The 15,984-nt window shown below is 40.8% G+C and overlaps 1 protein-coding gene across 2 annotated transcripts in view; it reads left to right on the top strand.

Moving 5' to 3' along the window:
* The window catches only part of ide (insulin-degrading enzyme), a 29,103-nt gene extending 14,083 nt beyond the window's left edge, over positions 1–15,020 (top strand). Inside the window, exons 15-25 of one of the 2 annotated variants that reach the window (XM_044372321.1) lie at positions 57–201; positions 2,006–2,116; positions 2,331–2,451; positions 3,511–3,602; positions 5,243–5,354; positions 7,921–8,088; positions 8,544–8,816; positions 9,733–9,794; positions 12,319–12,391; positions 12,517–12,584; positions 13,948–15,020. In XM_044372321.1, coding sequence (XP_044228256.1) covers positions 57–201; positions 2,006–2,116; positions 2,331–2,451; positions 3,511–3,602; positions 5,243–5,354; positions 7,921–8,088; positions 8,544–8,816; positions 9,733–9,794; positions 12,319–12,391; positions 12,517–12,584; positions 13,948–14,043 — 1,321 coding nt within the window. In that variant the 3' untranslated portion in view covers positions 14,044–15,020. The remainder of the gene's footprint in view (positions 1–56; positions 202–2,005; positions 2,117–2,330; positions 2,452–3,510; positions 3,603–5,242; positions 5,355–7,920; positions 8,089–8,543; positions 8,817–9,732; positions 9,795–12,318; positions 12,392–12,516; positions 12,585–13,947) is intronic. The other variant, XM_044372320.1, reaches the window with a different exon arrangement.
* The last annotated feature ends 964 nt before the right edge of the window (positions 15,021–15,984 follow it).

Raw genomic sequence — 15,984 nt, 5'->3', positions numbered from 1 at the left:
TCAACATTCCCAACAAACATGTATTTGTTTTTTGTTCTTTTTTTCCCCTCCATTAGTCGCTACCTATATGCAGACCCCCTGCACTGCAACATGACCTACTTGTTACTCAGGTTACTGAAGGATGATTTAAAAGAGTATACATATGCAGCCCGCCTGGCAGGGCTGGTGTATGGCGTAGCCTCAGGGATGAATGCCATCCTCGTAAGTAAGCTGTTTTGAAGTCTGGAGGGATCGGGGCAACAGTGAAGGGTCCACTTTGAGGCTTTGAGAGAGTGTGGAAATGGCTGGTTTTCTACGCTCGGTTTGATTATGTGAAGTGCTGTGTGTCCTTTTTCTCCAACTAGAAGGATTTGTGGGAAATCTTTGCTTGCTACTGCATTCCCTGCCCACATCAACTAAATTTATCACCTAACTAAGATGGCTGATTACAGCACTCTGGGCATGTGATATAAGCAGTTTTATTTCTAACTACGATTAAGAAATTCACCTCTTATCACAAGAGAATCTTTTTATTATATATCCTCAGAGGAGAGCACATCTGTTCATCCTTTTTTTTTTTTTTTTCCAAAGCTCTTTGTCACTTCTTTTTCTACGATTAAGATTGGTGTTGTTGAAATGCCGTGATTAGTTAAATTGGGTTTCACTTTAGTTCCTTAGGCACTAAAATGAGCAAATTCTAGGTTTGTGAAGACTTCCGGTGTACACTGTTTTTGTCCAAAGACACATGAGTGACTGAAATTATAGGCTCACTTCCAAAGTTCAGGGTAATGCGTTAAGACAGTCAATGCACAGCAGAGAGCAGTAGGAGCATCTTTACCTACTCTGTGTAATTATTTTGTGTTCTTTTGGCTGCCATTGTGTAGCTTTCATCGTATTGGTGTCATAGAGACCGTACATTAAAAAGTGTCTGTAGCGAGACACAAGGAATAAAACCAAATGATTCAGATTCTCTGAGATATTTATAGTCATATTTCTGCTGATGCAAGTGCACAAAGCAAGTTGGAAGCAGATCTGTATTCAGGAGGTTTGATGGATGTAGTTAAGACCAACCTCTGTGTTTCCCCCCCAATTTATAACAGCAGTTTGTTAGTGTGTGTGAGTCTTACTCTGGGATTCAGTGTTTCAATGTAAAGTAACAACCTGCCTGTGAATGAAACTGCGGTGGTGGTGTTTTCCTCTTTGCTTTCATCTTTCTAACTTCCTTCTCACTAACACTCTGCACCCTTTGTCACATGACCTAGTGACCTGCATTCATTGTCCTGGTATAGATCCTTTTTAGCAAGTACCTTTTTACCATTGTAAATTCATGATTGTAGTCTGTCCTTAGGGATGGCAATTCAACACACTATGATAGGCTGTACGTAATTGATTTGAGTCAGCAGTATTGGTGTGGCTGGCTGGGCGTTCGTCAAGGTTAATGATGTTAGGAGAGATTACTTTTAACAGGTGTCACCGCAGGGACTTAGCGACAGGGAGAGGCGAGGAATGGGATGAGTCTGAGAGCATAGCCATGTAGCTGGAGGTTTTGCTGAATCATGAAGGGCCATAAGGTGTGGATGACACTGCAAAGTGGAGGCTTTAAATAACCTTGACTGCTCTTTTCCATTTTTAAAATATTCAATTTCCATAGAAAAAACCTAAGCATCAACCACCTAGTTCTGTTATGTTTCTCTGAGACACTATAATGAAGTATGTTTGCACTGCAGGAGGTGATGGATCGATGCTTCTTTTAGATCAGTCTTCTTATATAGATGTTGTACCCGGTTTTATAGCACACAGACACATTGTTACAGTGATTTACTTTATTTGTGGTAGTGAAGAGTCATCTTAAGCTGTTGGGTGATGGGCTTTTCTCGACAGCCAAATAAATGCATCAAAACTATCAAGTAACAATGAAAGTAAGATCTGTAAAATGCTTTAGGAAGACCACTGATCATGCTAGACTCTCCTTATTTTTCCGTTTGCTGATGATGTACCACCTTTCCTCTGTCACTGTCTGCCGCAGCTGTCTGTTAAAGGTTACAATGACAAACAGTACATCCTGTTGAAGAAGATCATTGAGAAGATGGCCACTTTTGAGATCAATGAGAAGCGCTTTGACATCATCAAGGAAGCGGTAAGCTCTGACTGCAACTCCGTCATCAGTGAGAAGTCATAATCAGCCAGTTAAAGGACTCTTAGAAATTTACTGGATTGATTCAGCACTTTTTTTTTATCCTGGTTTATAGCACAGAAAAGTAAAGTAACAAAAGTAGTTTTGATATTCTTTTTTTATCTAGTTCATAAAGTGTTGATGTGGAACTGACTTTGCTTTCTCTTTCTGTCTGCAGTACATGAGGTCTTTGAATAACTTCAGAGCCGAGCAGCCTCACCAGCACGCCATGTACTACCTCCGTCTCCTAATGACCGAGGTTGCTTGGACCAAAGATGAGCTCAGAGAGGCTCTGGATGGTGAGACACTGCTCTTAATTTCTCTCTGTCTCTCTTCTGTCTCAAAGTCCCAGCCCTTGTACTCAGTAGCCTCTTTTCTACCGTGGGCCAAACTGAGTTCACTGCAACACAGAATAAATGCAGCTTACACATATTGAGTTCTTCTGTTTACAACTGAGAAAGGGGAGTTTTGTAAATAGTGAGCAGTGTCTGAAATTAACATTTTAACTCAGCAGAGGCCTAAAAATACATACATTCTGTTGAATAGTTACAACAAACATCACAATGGCAGAAAGAAATGTCATTATTTCTCAGTTTCTAGGCTGAAGTTCTGGGCTTGCAGTGGATAAAGGGCTACTCTTTTGCTTCTCTCACCTCAGCTCTTGCCTTCTCTTCTTCTTCCCTCTGTTTTCCTCCGTAAATCCTCATTTGAATGCAGAGGCTGTCCTCCAGCAGATGCCTCCCTAGCTGCAGTCTTCCCTTTCCGCAGTGCCAGTCTGGAACCTGAAGGGCAGATTGTTATATTTTTACCACAGAGCTTACACAGGCTATCCTCGGATTCACACGAGACTCAATTAACCTGCAGGGTCAGGCCTGTAGCCCAGTCACCAGGGCCTCCAATTACCACGGCTTGTTCCCTTATCAGTGTCCTTACCCTCCCGCCGTCCCCTGTCTGGGATCTGTGAGACACTTTCAGTCTCGTTTCCTAGATTGTGTGTGCTAGTGGTGCTGTGGACAAACAATCATTTGGATAAAGTGTGTGTGTGTGTGTCTGTAGTAGCTTAGCTCCTTGAATCTGGGTCAGACGTTGCTTGAATTCAGATTGCCCAGCCCACATTGAGACAGACTTAATTTTTGTGCATGTGTAAGTGAATGTGTTAGTGTGTGTAACCAGACTTGTGTGAATGTCTATTGTGTGACTATTGCTGTACAATGGAGAAGCCACACACACACACACACACACACACACACACAGACCAGTTATTCCTTTTTCTTACTGATTGTCTTGATAGCAGCTCAGGAAATTGCTTGGGATATTGCTCTCTGATTGATTGCTGTTGTCTGTGATCTGTATTCCAGATGTAACTCTCCCACGCCTCAAGGCCTTCATACCTCAGCTATTGTCCCGGTTACATATTGAAGCCCTTCTCCATGGCAACATCACCAAGGAGGTTTGTCACTGTGTTTTTACTGCCAGCTGAGAGAATCTGAATTTTGTTACATCTCTGCCTTGATGGATTTGTAGATTCACAATAGTAAAGCTTTCCCTTCACAATGAGGCAGTAAGTTTCATAAAATAAGTGTATGCATTTTTACTTAGTGAATATAAAATACACCTTTTTTTTTTTTTTTTTTTTTTACTCGAGCAACATTTCACATCACCTCCAGCCTCCCAATGGTATCACAGAGGATTATTGTGGAAAACCTCTTATAAGATCCTGCGATCAAGTCACACTTTATATGAGGTCCCAGCTGTCGCAGCACCCGGCTTTACGCCTCGTAATGATGACAGCGTCACAGTCTGGCGGAGAGAGAATTGGATTCACCAGTGAGAGCAATGATCCATTTCGTCATCACAGAGCAGCAGTGTAGACCTGCTTCTGAAACATCAGAGCAAGAAGTGACCCAAGTAGTTATGAGACTGTGCGTGGTCATGTTTTGATGAGAAATTTGTATTCATTAGCCTCATCAAATCAGGCAGATTAAAAAGCTGGAAAAGATCACCTTAAAACATGATTTAAAAACAGCTTTTGGTGATGTAACTTTAATGACTGTGTCCAGTTTGTGGTTTAATGGCAACAACAGCTAAATACTGTTGCCATGCAGGGTATGTGCTTTTTCTGCTCCAATATTTAAACTTTTGCTCCACAAGCCCAACTTTTTTATGTTTGATGTTTTTTTTTTTTTCCTCCCTTCAGTAACTTCAAATGCTCTGTTAATCTAAATTAGAGAAAAACATAAACCCCCAGTGGTTTTGGTTTTATTTGCAGTGGTTGTGAGTTATCTGCTACAAAGACTTCTGCTGCAGGAAGATAATCCACAGAACTCATTATTTTCCAACTATTTTCTGCAGAAGGTGAAAAAATACTAAGTGTCTGTGGATTATCCTCACTACACTGAACTTTGTTTCTGGAAACGTACATTGCTTTGGGAGTCACAAACAAAATCATTTTAACCACACTGCGAATATCTCACTATTCCAAATATAACCAAACATATCTTCATGACAAGTTAGTGAAAGAAGAAGTTGACTGCATTGCTATAGCCATGTGTACAATCAATTTGCTAAAGAAATTGATGGAAAATGTCCAGTGTCAAGATAACTTAATTCTGGTCACGTAGAACCCACAGCTTAATGCAGCTTGTTGGGGGTTGTCAGAAGAAATTCTGGTATATGTACATAAAAAAAATCACTAACAGTAAAAGGAGCCAGGTCAAGGGAAAACGTGCACAACACAAAGGTAAATTGCAAATCTAATTAGAAAGAGGTTCTCTGCACATCTTCCAGCAATATGCAGCTGAATCAGGTGCTTCTCAGGTGAGGAACAGCAAGTTTCAGATGAGAAAAGACTGGAGCACACTGATTAGCAGCCTTTAATAGTGCAAACAGACCAATGTTTCAACACGACTTTGTCTTCATCAGAATCAAAGGTCTTTGTGTGCTCCAGTCTGTTCTCATCTGTAAATTGCAAATCCATGGAGTGCCAAGCTAAATGATACATAATGTTTTTCTGGGAGTGGAATTCTCCTTAATCAGATTTTTGTCAACTAAAATGTTTTGTTTTCCCTCCCCTGTCTGTTATCTCTCTAGTCTGCTCTTGGCATGATGCAAATGGTGGAGGACACGCTCATTGAGCACGCTCACACAAAGCCCCTCCTTCCAAGCCAACTGATTCGCTACAGAGAGGTGCAGGTTCCAGACGGTAGGTTCTGTACTCCCCACACACCCCATACACACACCAGTTAAGCACTCTTAATCATCATCCGCCAGTCATGACTGTCTCCACGGCGACCAAGCAGAAGGGTACTTATCCAGCGCTCTTGCCCTCGTCATCACTGACGCTGTCTTGCGTTTGTAAAGACTTAATTAAATTCAGTAACCCACATTTTCCTCAGAGGAACATAATTGTCACTGAGTGGAAATGGACGTCATTAAGCAAAATGCGCACACGCCTTCCTCTCAGCAGCTCAAAGACGAATGCACACACACGCAAAGCAAAGCACCTGTGCTGCCTTTCTGATTACATTAGGAAAGTTGAGTGATGTGGCGAGGAAAACCAGAGCTGCCCAGGGCCACCTGGAGACATCCTGTAGCCCACCAAGACATTTTCCAGGCTTGGCTCCATACTGCCAGTCATATGCAGAGCAGAAGTGCAGGAGAAGGACGTAAAGGATGTAAACACAAAACTGGCTCACTAAAAGAACGACAGTCTGTCCAAAAAACACATTATCACACTTGCAGCTGAAAGCTTCAGAGCTGAAAGTTGACTTAAATCTGTGGCCGGTTACACATTCATCTCTCTACTAAATGAAGGAATCTCTGTATGTATGTATGTCCTTCGCATATCTTGAGAAGCGTTCATCCGATCAACTCCACACTTGCCGGGTGTATGGCTGGGGATGCAAGGGAGTGCAATGTCGAATTTTGGTGCAATTTGGACACGCTATACGTTTGATATTAATAAACTTTGAATAAACCAGCTATCAGCGAGCCACTCCACTCTGTGCAGGGTCAGGGCGGAGCTTCAGGTCCCTGCCGACTGATTCCAGCATGTCAGGGAGAGACCAGAGACGAGTTAGAGAAAAGTGTTTTAAAAAGAGAAAAGTAGACAGCTAAACCAGAGCTTTTAATCAAGAATGGACACTCTTACCCCGTGTCTAGACAGAAAGCGTAGTGTTAGCAGCACGTTTAGCAGATCATCAGCGGCGAGTGATTACACAGGAGGCATTCAGGTTCACTGTTGAGCATAGGTCACGATAGAAAGAAATTTTACTTTTTAATACAATGACTAACACTAGACAACAACAAAACAATACAACTTATGGTTTTTCTGTTGCTATAGAAATCTTTATATCAGATATAGTTGTAAAAATAGTAAATCACTTTTTTCAAATCAAAATCAGTTGTGAAAGGTACAAAATACTTGCATACTTGTAATTTATATATTTAAAAATTGATTGAACATTTAAAGCAGTAAGTTAGTTGTGAAGCTTGCAACTGTGTAGCAAGAAAATATGCAGTTTCAGCTCTAACACTAACTTGCTGTGACAGAACAAAATACACAATGACACACAAGCCTGAAATTTCTACCCCTTCACATGAATGCTTTGATTAAGCAAAGACCCTATTGCCTCAAAAAGTTTTTGATCACTTTTCAAGTTAAATTTGTGTTGGTAGACTTTAGAAAACCTGACATGTTGAGAAGAATAAAAACTGTGGTCATGACACTCCCGAAGCGCAGAGCCAGAGTGCTCGGTCAGCATGTATGTAAAGGTACCTGCATTACCCAGCCTCAACTCCACAGTAAGCTTGATCACAATGGACTCAAAGAAACTCAAGTTGAGTGCTAAAGGAACCAGGTTTCCCCATGCTAGAATGGAGGGCCCCTCTCCACGCTACGCTCAAAGGAAAAGTTAAAGAACAGATGAAAGGCTTCAAGAGTCCAATTTAGACCAACTCAGCAAAAATGATGTTGGCATTCAGCAGTACGTCTTTAACTTTCTGGAGAGCGTCACCACTGTCCTCTGTCTGAACCTTCCTGTTATATTGTGTTGCACTCATCTATGCCGCAAGGAAAGTGCTCAAACATAACTGTTTTTTTGCGGGCAACACTTGTGAAAGTTACCGTATGCAGATTGGTTATTTTTGAAAGACTTGATTATACATACAGGATCATCTGTAGGAAAGGTTTATGTAAGGGTGTTCAGGGGGGCTGGCAAAATTTATTTCATAGCTTATCTGAGCTCATGGATCACTGGGTCAACAGAACAGCTTGTTTGTTTGTTTACATGCTAAGTGTTACTTCTCGACATATGTTTAGATATATTTATCTTACCAAAGTCTAGTCACATTTGACAGGATCGCTTTGAGCTTTTCCAGGTTTCTAATCATAATTAAATTTGCACACATATATTACCAGGAAAAAAAATAAAAATGTTTTTCAATATTTTGATAGAAATTACTTTTTTCCTTACTCCTTCATTACCTGTGTCCAATACATGTATCACAATACTACCCCTGGGCATGATAATCAACTTTCAATTTTCTTCCCTACATGTGAAACACCATATGCAACAAAATAAAGTAGCTGCTTAGAATGAAAATGCATGTCTATTATTTCTGCACCATCTCTGCCTTCAGTCTTCAATTGAATAAAAAATGGATTTTTATTTCAGGCCCAGCTTGAAATCATTACCATGGTAATGTGTTTATTTTAGATGGTTGCATTACATAAAGAACTTAAACAAATATTCTCCTTTTCCTCTCAGGTGGCTGGTACGTTTACCAGCAGAGGAATGAGGTGCACAACAATTGTGGCATTGAGATCTACTACCAGACAGACATGCAGACCACCCACGACAACATGCTGCTGGAGCTGTTCTGTCAGATCATCTCTGAGCCCTGCTTCAACACGCTGAGAACCAAAGAGCAGCTGGGTGAGCCCACAAAATGCAAACTATTATGGTGAACACAGCTTGTGTAGCATCTTCCGACACAGTTTTCAAGATGCGGAGAGATAAGAAAAAGCTGTTGCAGTTGTGTTAAATTTGCTTCTAAGATTATATTTATTTATTTTTATGTTTATGATTTATTCAGGCCTTTTTCTTTGAGAATTGTGCCGTTTTAATCTGCCTCCGGTAATTAGATGGTGCTCTATAAAGACCAGAAACCGTGTAAGTGAAGTTTTTAAAGTGCTGTCAGCCATGATGATGTTTAATAACTTGGGGACTGAAGTATACCACATAGCCTTGGAAGGAGTGCTGTAATAATAGCGCCAGACCTAAAATCAAAATCAAGATAAATACAGAGACAGTTTTTTCTGAACAAGCTAAGGTATCCTGTCTGTCCTTTCTGCTGATCTCTTACATGTCTTCTCCTCTGCACCCCCAAGGCTACATTGTGTTCAGTGGGCCCCGGCGGGCCAACGGAGTCCAAGGCCTGCGTTTCATCATCCAGTCAGAGAAGGCGCCCCACTACCTGGAGAGCCGTGTAGAGGCTTTCCTGTGTACTATGGAGAAGGCTGTGGAGGAGATGAGCGAGGAAGCCTTCCAGAAACACATCCAGGCTTTGGCCATCCGCCGCTTGGACAAGCCTAAGAAGCTGTCTGCTGAGTGCGCCAAGTACTGGGGAGAGATCATCTCTCAGCAGTATAATTTTGACAGAGGTGAGGCCTCCTGACAGTCCTCCTCACCTTACTGCTAACTATTCATTCTGTTTAGGCCTCAAGCCAAAAACAGGTATATTTGAATATATTAAAAAACGCTTTCTGATCTATCTGGTTATTATGAAAAGCTTAGAGACTTTGAGATTTCTCCATATTTTGGACAGACCCAGAGGAGAGCAGAATGTTTCTTAGGGTTGCACAAATTGGGATCGATTAAAGCCAGAAATAATCTGCAGCCGTAGCACACCTCTCTCTTGCAGCACTCTCCTGAGTGCCATAATGGATTGTAATGGACCCGATTCACTGGTAATCTGCCTAAAGCCCTCAGTGATGGCTCCCTGAAAGGCTGCCAAGGGAGTGGTGGTGATTACTGATACTAGCAGTGTTAGGCTGCATTCACACTAAATCCGGTAATGCGGCACCTTCCCACAGGGTTGTGCGGAGGTGTGGGCGTGTTTGTTTGTTTGTACTTTAGAATGTAACCGCTGTGAAACAATCAGAAAATAACGTTTTACTTATCTGATTCACTGCTTTGTTCCGGCTACCGCTGCTCCCTCTCTTCATTCACTCACTGGCTCGCTCAACCACCACTGCACTCTCACTCTCTCTCTCTCTCTGTTTTTTCCATTCAATTCAGTAAGCTTTATTGGCATGAATGTCAGATGAACAATATTGCCAAAGCATCAAGGATAATACATAATAATGCATATATAATAAGTCTCCCTCTCTCTCTCTCTGTCTCTCTCTCTCTCTAACTTTACTTTTAACATAATGAAACGAAGACAAATGTGTTGAGTAAATGTGCTACAATCTACTTTACGTACTATCCAGCATGTCTTTTAAATGCTCTTCTCATGTTATGAAACAGTAGTGATGTCCCTGAAACGAACACTTACATTTTCCTGTTGTGTTGCAGATAACATTGAAGTGGCCTATCTGAAGACTTTGACAAAAGAAAACATAATGCACTTCTACAGAGTAAGTAGCACAACTTCATATCACAGTGTCTACCCTTGAGTACATGTAACAGACAGCGAGCGCGGAGACACATCTGTGGTTTCTGCTGCTCTGCTCTCTCAGCTCTCCGTCTGGCTCTTGAATAGATATTATCTGCTAGTTTGGAAGCACCAGTACATTTCATTTTTATTTCAGAAAAGTCTGATGTTCCAAAAAAACAGATCTGAAACACAATTCATATCATGGGACATTTTGAACTCTCTGTAGAGACATAGGATGATGAAGCTGCTGGTGTTAGCTGGGAATCACTTTAGTTTTATGGTTTCCTTTTAATTAAGAAGGTCAGATATTCTAATCATCAATGAGATGTTGAAACTATAAACACCAAACAAATTTGAGCTTTGAGAATTTAAACCTATAATTAAATAAGGAAATAATGAAATAATATTATAATGAACAAAGATAGAATTACTTCCCAAACTGACAGTTTTATTTGCGCAGCCTTAAATGATGATGATGATCTGACTTTAACTGTGGTTCTTTGTGGTTGTGGTTAACGCTGCGTCAACAGCAGAGGTCTCGTTATGAGGCAGCTACATAAATTATGACAATAATCCTACATTTTATGACGTGTTAGTCATAAAATTCTGTAATAATAAAATTCAGTGTATAATAACTCCAGTGTTATGTGAAGCCTCTGTAGTTTGGCATAACCCTAAACCTCCATTTGTTAAAATATTTCAACATGTACTGACTAGATATTACTTCAATATTTGATCATCTCATGGAAAGACAACAGTAACAGACGTACAGAGTGAATATTTTGGTCAGTGTGATGATTTAAACAACATGTTTGTGTTTGACAGCTCATTATTTGAGGACCAAAGCTGATTCTTGACCTTGGAAACAGCACTTGAGAAAATGATGAAAGCACAAGCTGCATTCAGTAGCTGTTTTGGAGTTTTTGATGATATGACGCTGGAGTTTGCACAGTTGTCATGGAAGCTCAGATTTCGGTTTTGAGCATGTTAAGGACTTCTCGTCCATGTCGGCTTAAAAGCTGAGAATCAAAGACTGAACTGGAAACTAGAATTTCGACTGCAACATTTATCTACAATTTCTTGACAATTGGGAAACTCCATCTGCTGTGAAGACTATGTGATATGATCGAAAGCCCCAGAACAGCTACTAAATAGACCTTGTAGTGAGAATGTTTGCTCAACAGTTTGTTTCATGGTGCCACTGCACTCTATACACAGTTAAACCGATCTGAACTTATCAACATGAGTTTCATTTTTATTACTATTTTATATTATTATTATTATTATTATTATTATTATTGTTATTATTATTACAGCAGCTTTTAAAGTGTTTGAGATGTTCCCATATATTTTCTTATTGATAATTAAGAGCCCTACTTACCCAAAAAAGAGGTTGAATAATAAGTTTCTGGCAATAAAAAAAATATATTTAGCATGTTTTATAGATGTTGCTGGTAAATGAACAGCTGATGGTGCTTTTGATAGATTGTGACCATAGAATGATGATGTTTTATCTCCTTTCTATAAATTACGTATTGATCAGCTTAACAACAGAAAAATATCATCAGACTACATGAATATTCATCATATATATTACACAGCAGTGATGGCATAATAATTACATTTCTGATAAAAGGACAATATTGATATGAGCAAAACCACCTACCTTTAAATCTGTGTGTGTGTGTGTGTGTGTGTGTGTGTGTGTGTGTGTGTGTGTGTGTGTGTGTGTGTGTGTGTGTGTGTGTGTGTGTGTGTGTGTGTGTCCAGACACACACACACGGTTTTACTGGGTTCAGTCTGCCCTCCTAGCTTTCATCTCCTCCTGCTTCTATTCATAGCCACGGAGGTGACACTGACACAGGACGCCCACAGCATATCAGCCGCCATAATGACAGCCAGCCACCCTGTTTCAAGGGGGATAAAGGGCCAAAGACACATGGCCCGCGAGAGAATTGGCATTATCTCAGCCCAGCAGAAACCATTACAGGCCTCATGCAGAATAAACCTAATGCATTTCTAATGTCATATCAGCAGCCATCGCAGAATCATTTTCATTTCTTTTCTTCTGTTTTTTTTTTTTTTTTTTCATTTTTTGGTGGCTGGAGTTGATGCTGTCTGACCTGCTGATGAGCCAAATCTTAGTCTAATATAATCCTCCATTCAGAGACAGTGACGAGGTCTGACTGCAGCTAAATCTCTGCAGGCCTGTCAGAGCTGATCCCAGACTCACTGTGAGAAACACACAGCCAGCTGGGCCACAATGAGTCTTTCCCTTCCGTGGAAGCAACTCTGTTTTTCTAAAAAGTTTGAACACAGTGAGAAGTCATTCCAACTAACTATAACATATTTTGTTATTCATGTGCTGTTTGTTTTTTTTCTTACGTTTAAATAATGTCTGAAGCATGGATTTAATGGTAATGATGCTGTTTGACATGGAAAAGAAAAACAACCATAATCAAATCTTCCTCCCTCACCCCACCTGTCCATCTGTGTCCCTGCAGGAACGGCTGACAGTCGAGGCTCCAAAGAGACACAAGGTGTCGGTGCACGTCCTGTCCAGAGAGATGGACTCCTGTGAGTATCTGAGGTCACATGTTGGTCACATGTTGGTCACATGAGCTTTATTTAGACGCTGCAGGTGAGCAGCTTCATTCAGTGTCAGGCTGACCTGTACATCACTGTGTGTGTGTGTTTATCAGGTCCCATAGTGGGAGAGTTCCCCGCTCAGAATGATGTCAACCTGGCTCCTGCTCCCTCTCTGCCACAGGTACAGTAACGATCAGGCTCTTAATTCATGCTTCTCCCTTCACTCACTACCAACATGTGTTCAGTCTGTTCAGATTTTTGTTTTTCCTGAACCACAAAGCTAGTTTAACCAAATCTAGCTTCACTGAGCCTAATATTTGTGATCCTGGATAACTGGTATAGACTGGTTATCAACTGGCTCACTCTGGTTTTTCTGTTGAGCACATTCACATGAAAAAGCAGGCGTTCTTAATTACAATTCAGTCACCTGCAACATGAACACAACCATCACTGGAGTACCAAGTATGACATGCAACAGTGATACTGGTGATTTACAGCAAGCAACTGATAGAAACATTAAAGACTATGCCTATAAATAAGTGGGAATTTTTATACAAGCAAGTAAGTGAGGTAAATAAATGTAATATTAATTTATTTACCACGATGACATTTGTGCTTTTTTGTGCCAGATAAATAAGAAGCAGAGCCGTCAGATAGAGTTCCAGACAGTCCAGTGTGTTCCTCCAGTATGTTTTGTGATCAATAGTCAAAAGCTCAGATCAAGTTTTAGTGACGTCTACATTTGTCCTGACTACTTCCACTGAGGCTGAACATCAGACAGCGACGTTCCTAACTTATTGTTAGAGTTAAGAAAACAATTTAATTGCACGTAGAGCAGTTTCTCTGAAAGGTCACTCAGAAATAGAGTTTGATTTGTAGTTTAAAAACAGTTGAAAGTAAAACAGATCCATGCTGCCTGACCTGAAGAAAAGAAGTGAATGCATGAAGATGCGCTCCTGACTGAAAACAATCTCTAAAAACATGTAGTACTGACAGTGGCAGCGTGTTGTACTTGAACACAACAGTGAAAAACATTAAAAAAAAACCAAACATTCAGTGCATCACTGAAGCCAAAATGAACATAATGAAATATTTCTCTTCTCTGTGGCTTTGAAAATGATTTGGTTTTCTCATACAGCAATATTGATCATTTGCATTTTGATTTACCCAGAGTCACATGGTCACGACTGTGCAGCACAGGTTACCATGGTGATCCAGCTCGATTTTAAAAAAGTGAACCAGTCTCTAATAGTGGAAAACCATAGTGGAGCCCACAGACTGCTGATCTGTCTTCATGATGCAGGTCATGCAGAAATAAATAAATAAACACATGTGATTAGGTGAGGAAGGGCAGGGTCTCTTGTCAGTCACAGTCCCACTTTCTGCTCAGCGTTGCCAAGATTGGGTTGATATGTTTACAACAGACACAGTAGCCACTTGTAAAAACAACATAAACAACACCAAATGCTAAAAACAAGGACTTTAACCTCAGAATAGTGTCAAGATTTCACTCTTGACTTAACATCTTGTGTTTGTTTTGGCAGCCCTCATTGGTTCAGGACATGACTGAGTTCAAGAGGAGTCTTCCTCTCTTCCCTCTGGTCAAGCCTCACATCAACTTCATGGCAGCCAAACTGTGAGCGAGGCTGGCAGGTCAACACGCAGCAGCAGGAGAGGGCGCTGGGCGGGAGGTGTTTCCCCACCTACCCCTCCTGTCAGGAAGACTTTCATCTGACCGAGCCTGCATGAGCGTGTGTGTGTGTGTTTGGGCGAAGACATGTGAATGCGTGTGTGTGTGTGTGTGTGTGTGAGTGCATGTGTGGCAGGCTGGAGCCACTAGAAGAGATGCTTGGAAACTAATGCGTGTATTTGAATCACAAAGTTAGCCGTGTGGTTGTCGACATAGCTGTGATAACGATAGAGGTCACACCAGACTCACCTCATGCTCAAGTCTCTTAAAGGAGACGCAACACTTACACGCATCACAACACGGTGTAGGCTGTTGTAGAGGTAATAGAAACAACCTATGATAAAAAAAAAAAAAAAGAGAGAAAAAAAAAGATGAGGGTTCAGATCCCTTTAAACGACTTCAAATATACCGCAGATGCTTCACAGTAGGAAGCGTTTTATTTGAGATATTCAGACATGCTGCTTTGAGAATGGATAGCGGGTTTGTTCTGGTGAACTGGGGGCTGTAGAAGTTTAAGACAGAAGCTCCATGAAGGTCTTCTTTTGTTTTGTTGGACTGGTAGATCTTTGCCATGTTACTGTCGGAGGCACCACAACTTTCTCACAAAAGACACACTCGGTCAAAAGGAGTGTTTTATTCAATTTTATGCATTTCTGAAGAATAATCTGCCTTATAATTATGGTTTTATTCCGGGCAGATTTTGAAATGTTTTTGCTTGTAAACTGGTAAAATGTTGGGACCCTTTGAGGAGCTGTTTTAAATCGCTGATCACTAAGAACCATGCCCATGAAGGTTGTTCTTATTTTTATTTTTTATTGCATTTTACAGTATGTAAGTCAGACATCTCAGGGGTACCTCCATGCTGTTTTTTTACATTCAATTTTATTAGTGATTGATTCAAAAATAAAAACACTTTTATTGATCTGTTACATCTACATTAGTACTTTGTTCACTTCACTAAATGTGATCAAATCCTTATTGATCTTTAAATTATTTTTGTAAAAGTGAAAGGAATTAATTGCTGTAGAGATGAACTTTTTTTTCTTTTCTTTTCTGTTTGTGAGCTCTGGGAGGATTGTCTTTCTTCTTACTCTCTGTGTCTGCATGTGAGACTTTCTGCAGCTTGTGCCTTTCCAGGGGGGCATCCGTTAGTTTGTATGTGGCTGCACTGAACTGCTCCTGGTCTGATTCAGGGCAGAATCCTGGAGGGTCTAAACCCCCTTCTAAATTGCTGGACTGTGCTCCGGCTGTTACAGCATAGATGTCAAAAAAAAAAAAAAAAAAAAAAAAAGCAGCTAGCCCTTTTCTCTGAAAAGAAACATTTCATGTTGATGTCTTGAGGGGGTTGAAGAAACACTCCAGTCTGGATTTTTTTCTGAATATATGCACTTCTCTCACTAAAGCAATAAACCTAATGATGTGGACCTGAGGACAGTGTGTGAGTGAGACGTGGCTCTGCGCTGCTGCGTAGCTGCAGCAGACGAGTCCCCCCCCCATCCCCATCCCCATCCCCAGCCTCCCTCCAGCATAAACCAGGGAGAGGACTGTTTGTCCCTTCTGATTGGTTAATGGTGCATGGATAGTGATGTCAGCATAAGCGTGACCTGCTCTCTCAGGTGCTAACCAGCTTTGCTGCTGGTGGAGCCGCCAACCACTCTGTTCAAAGAGCCAAAAAAACAGATTTCTGATTTATTTTTTTCCTCCCTTCCCCACCATACCTGCTCTCAGGCCTAGTTCACTGCTCACTCATGGTGCTGCATAGAAAGTCATAAAGGAGTACCTGTATGATTGTACTGTATCAAAAAGCTTCTTCAATGTTTTCCAGCATTTTACTACGTCTCAACCAGATCAAAACCATTTCAACTTTTTTTTTTTTGTTGTTGTTTTTTAA

The sequence above is a fragment of the Thunnus albacares genome, chromosome 14 (assembly GCF_914725855.1).
Source record: "Thunnus albacares chromosome 14, fThuAlb1.1, whole genome shotgun sequence".
NCBI lineage: Eukaryota > Metazoa > Chordata > Actinopteri > Scombriformes > Scombridae > Thunnus > Thunnus albacares.
This window is presented reverse-complemented; position numbering and strand designations above follow the sequence as displayed.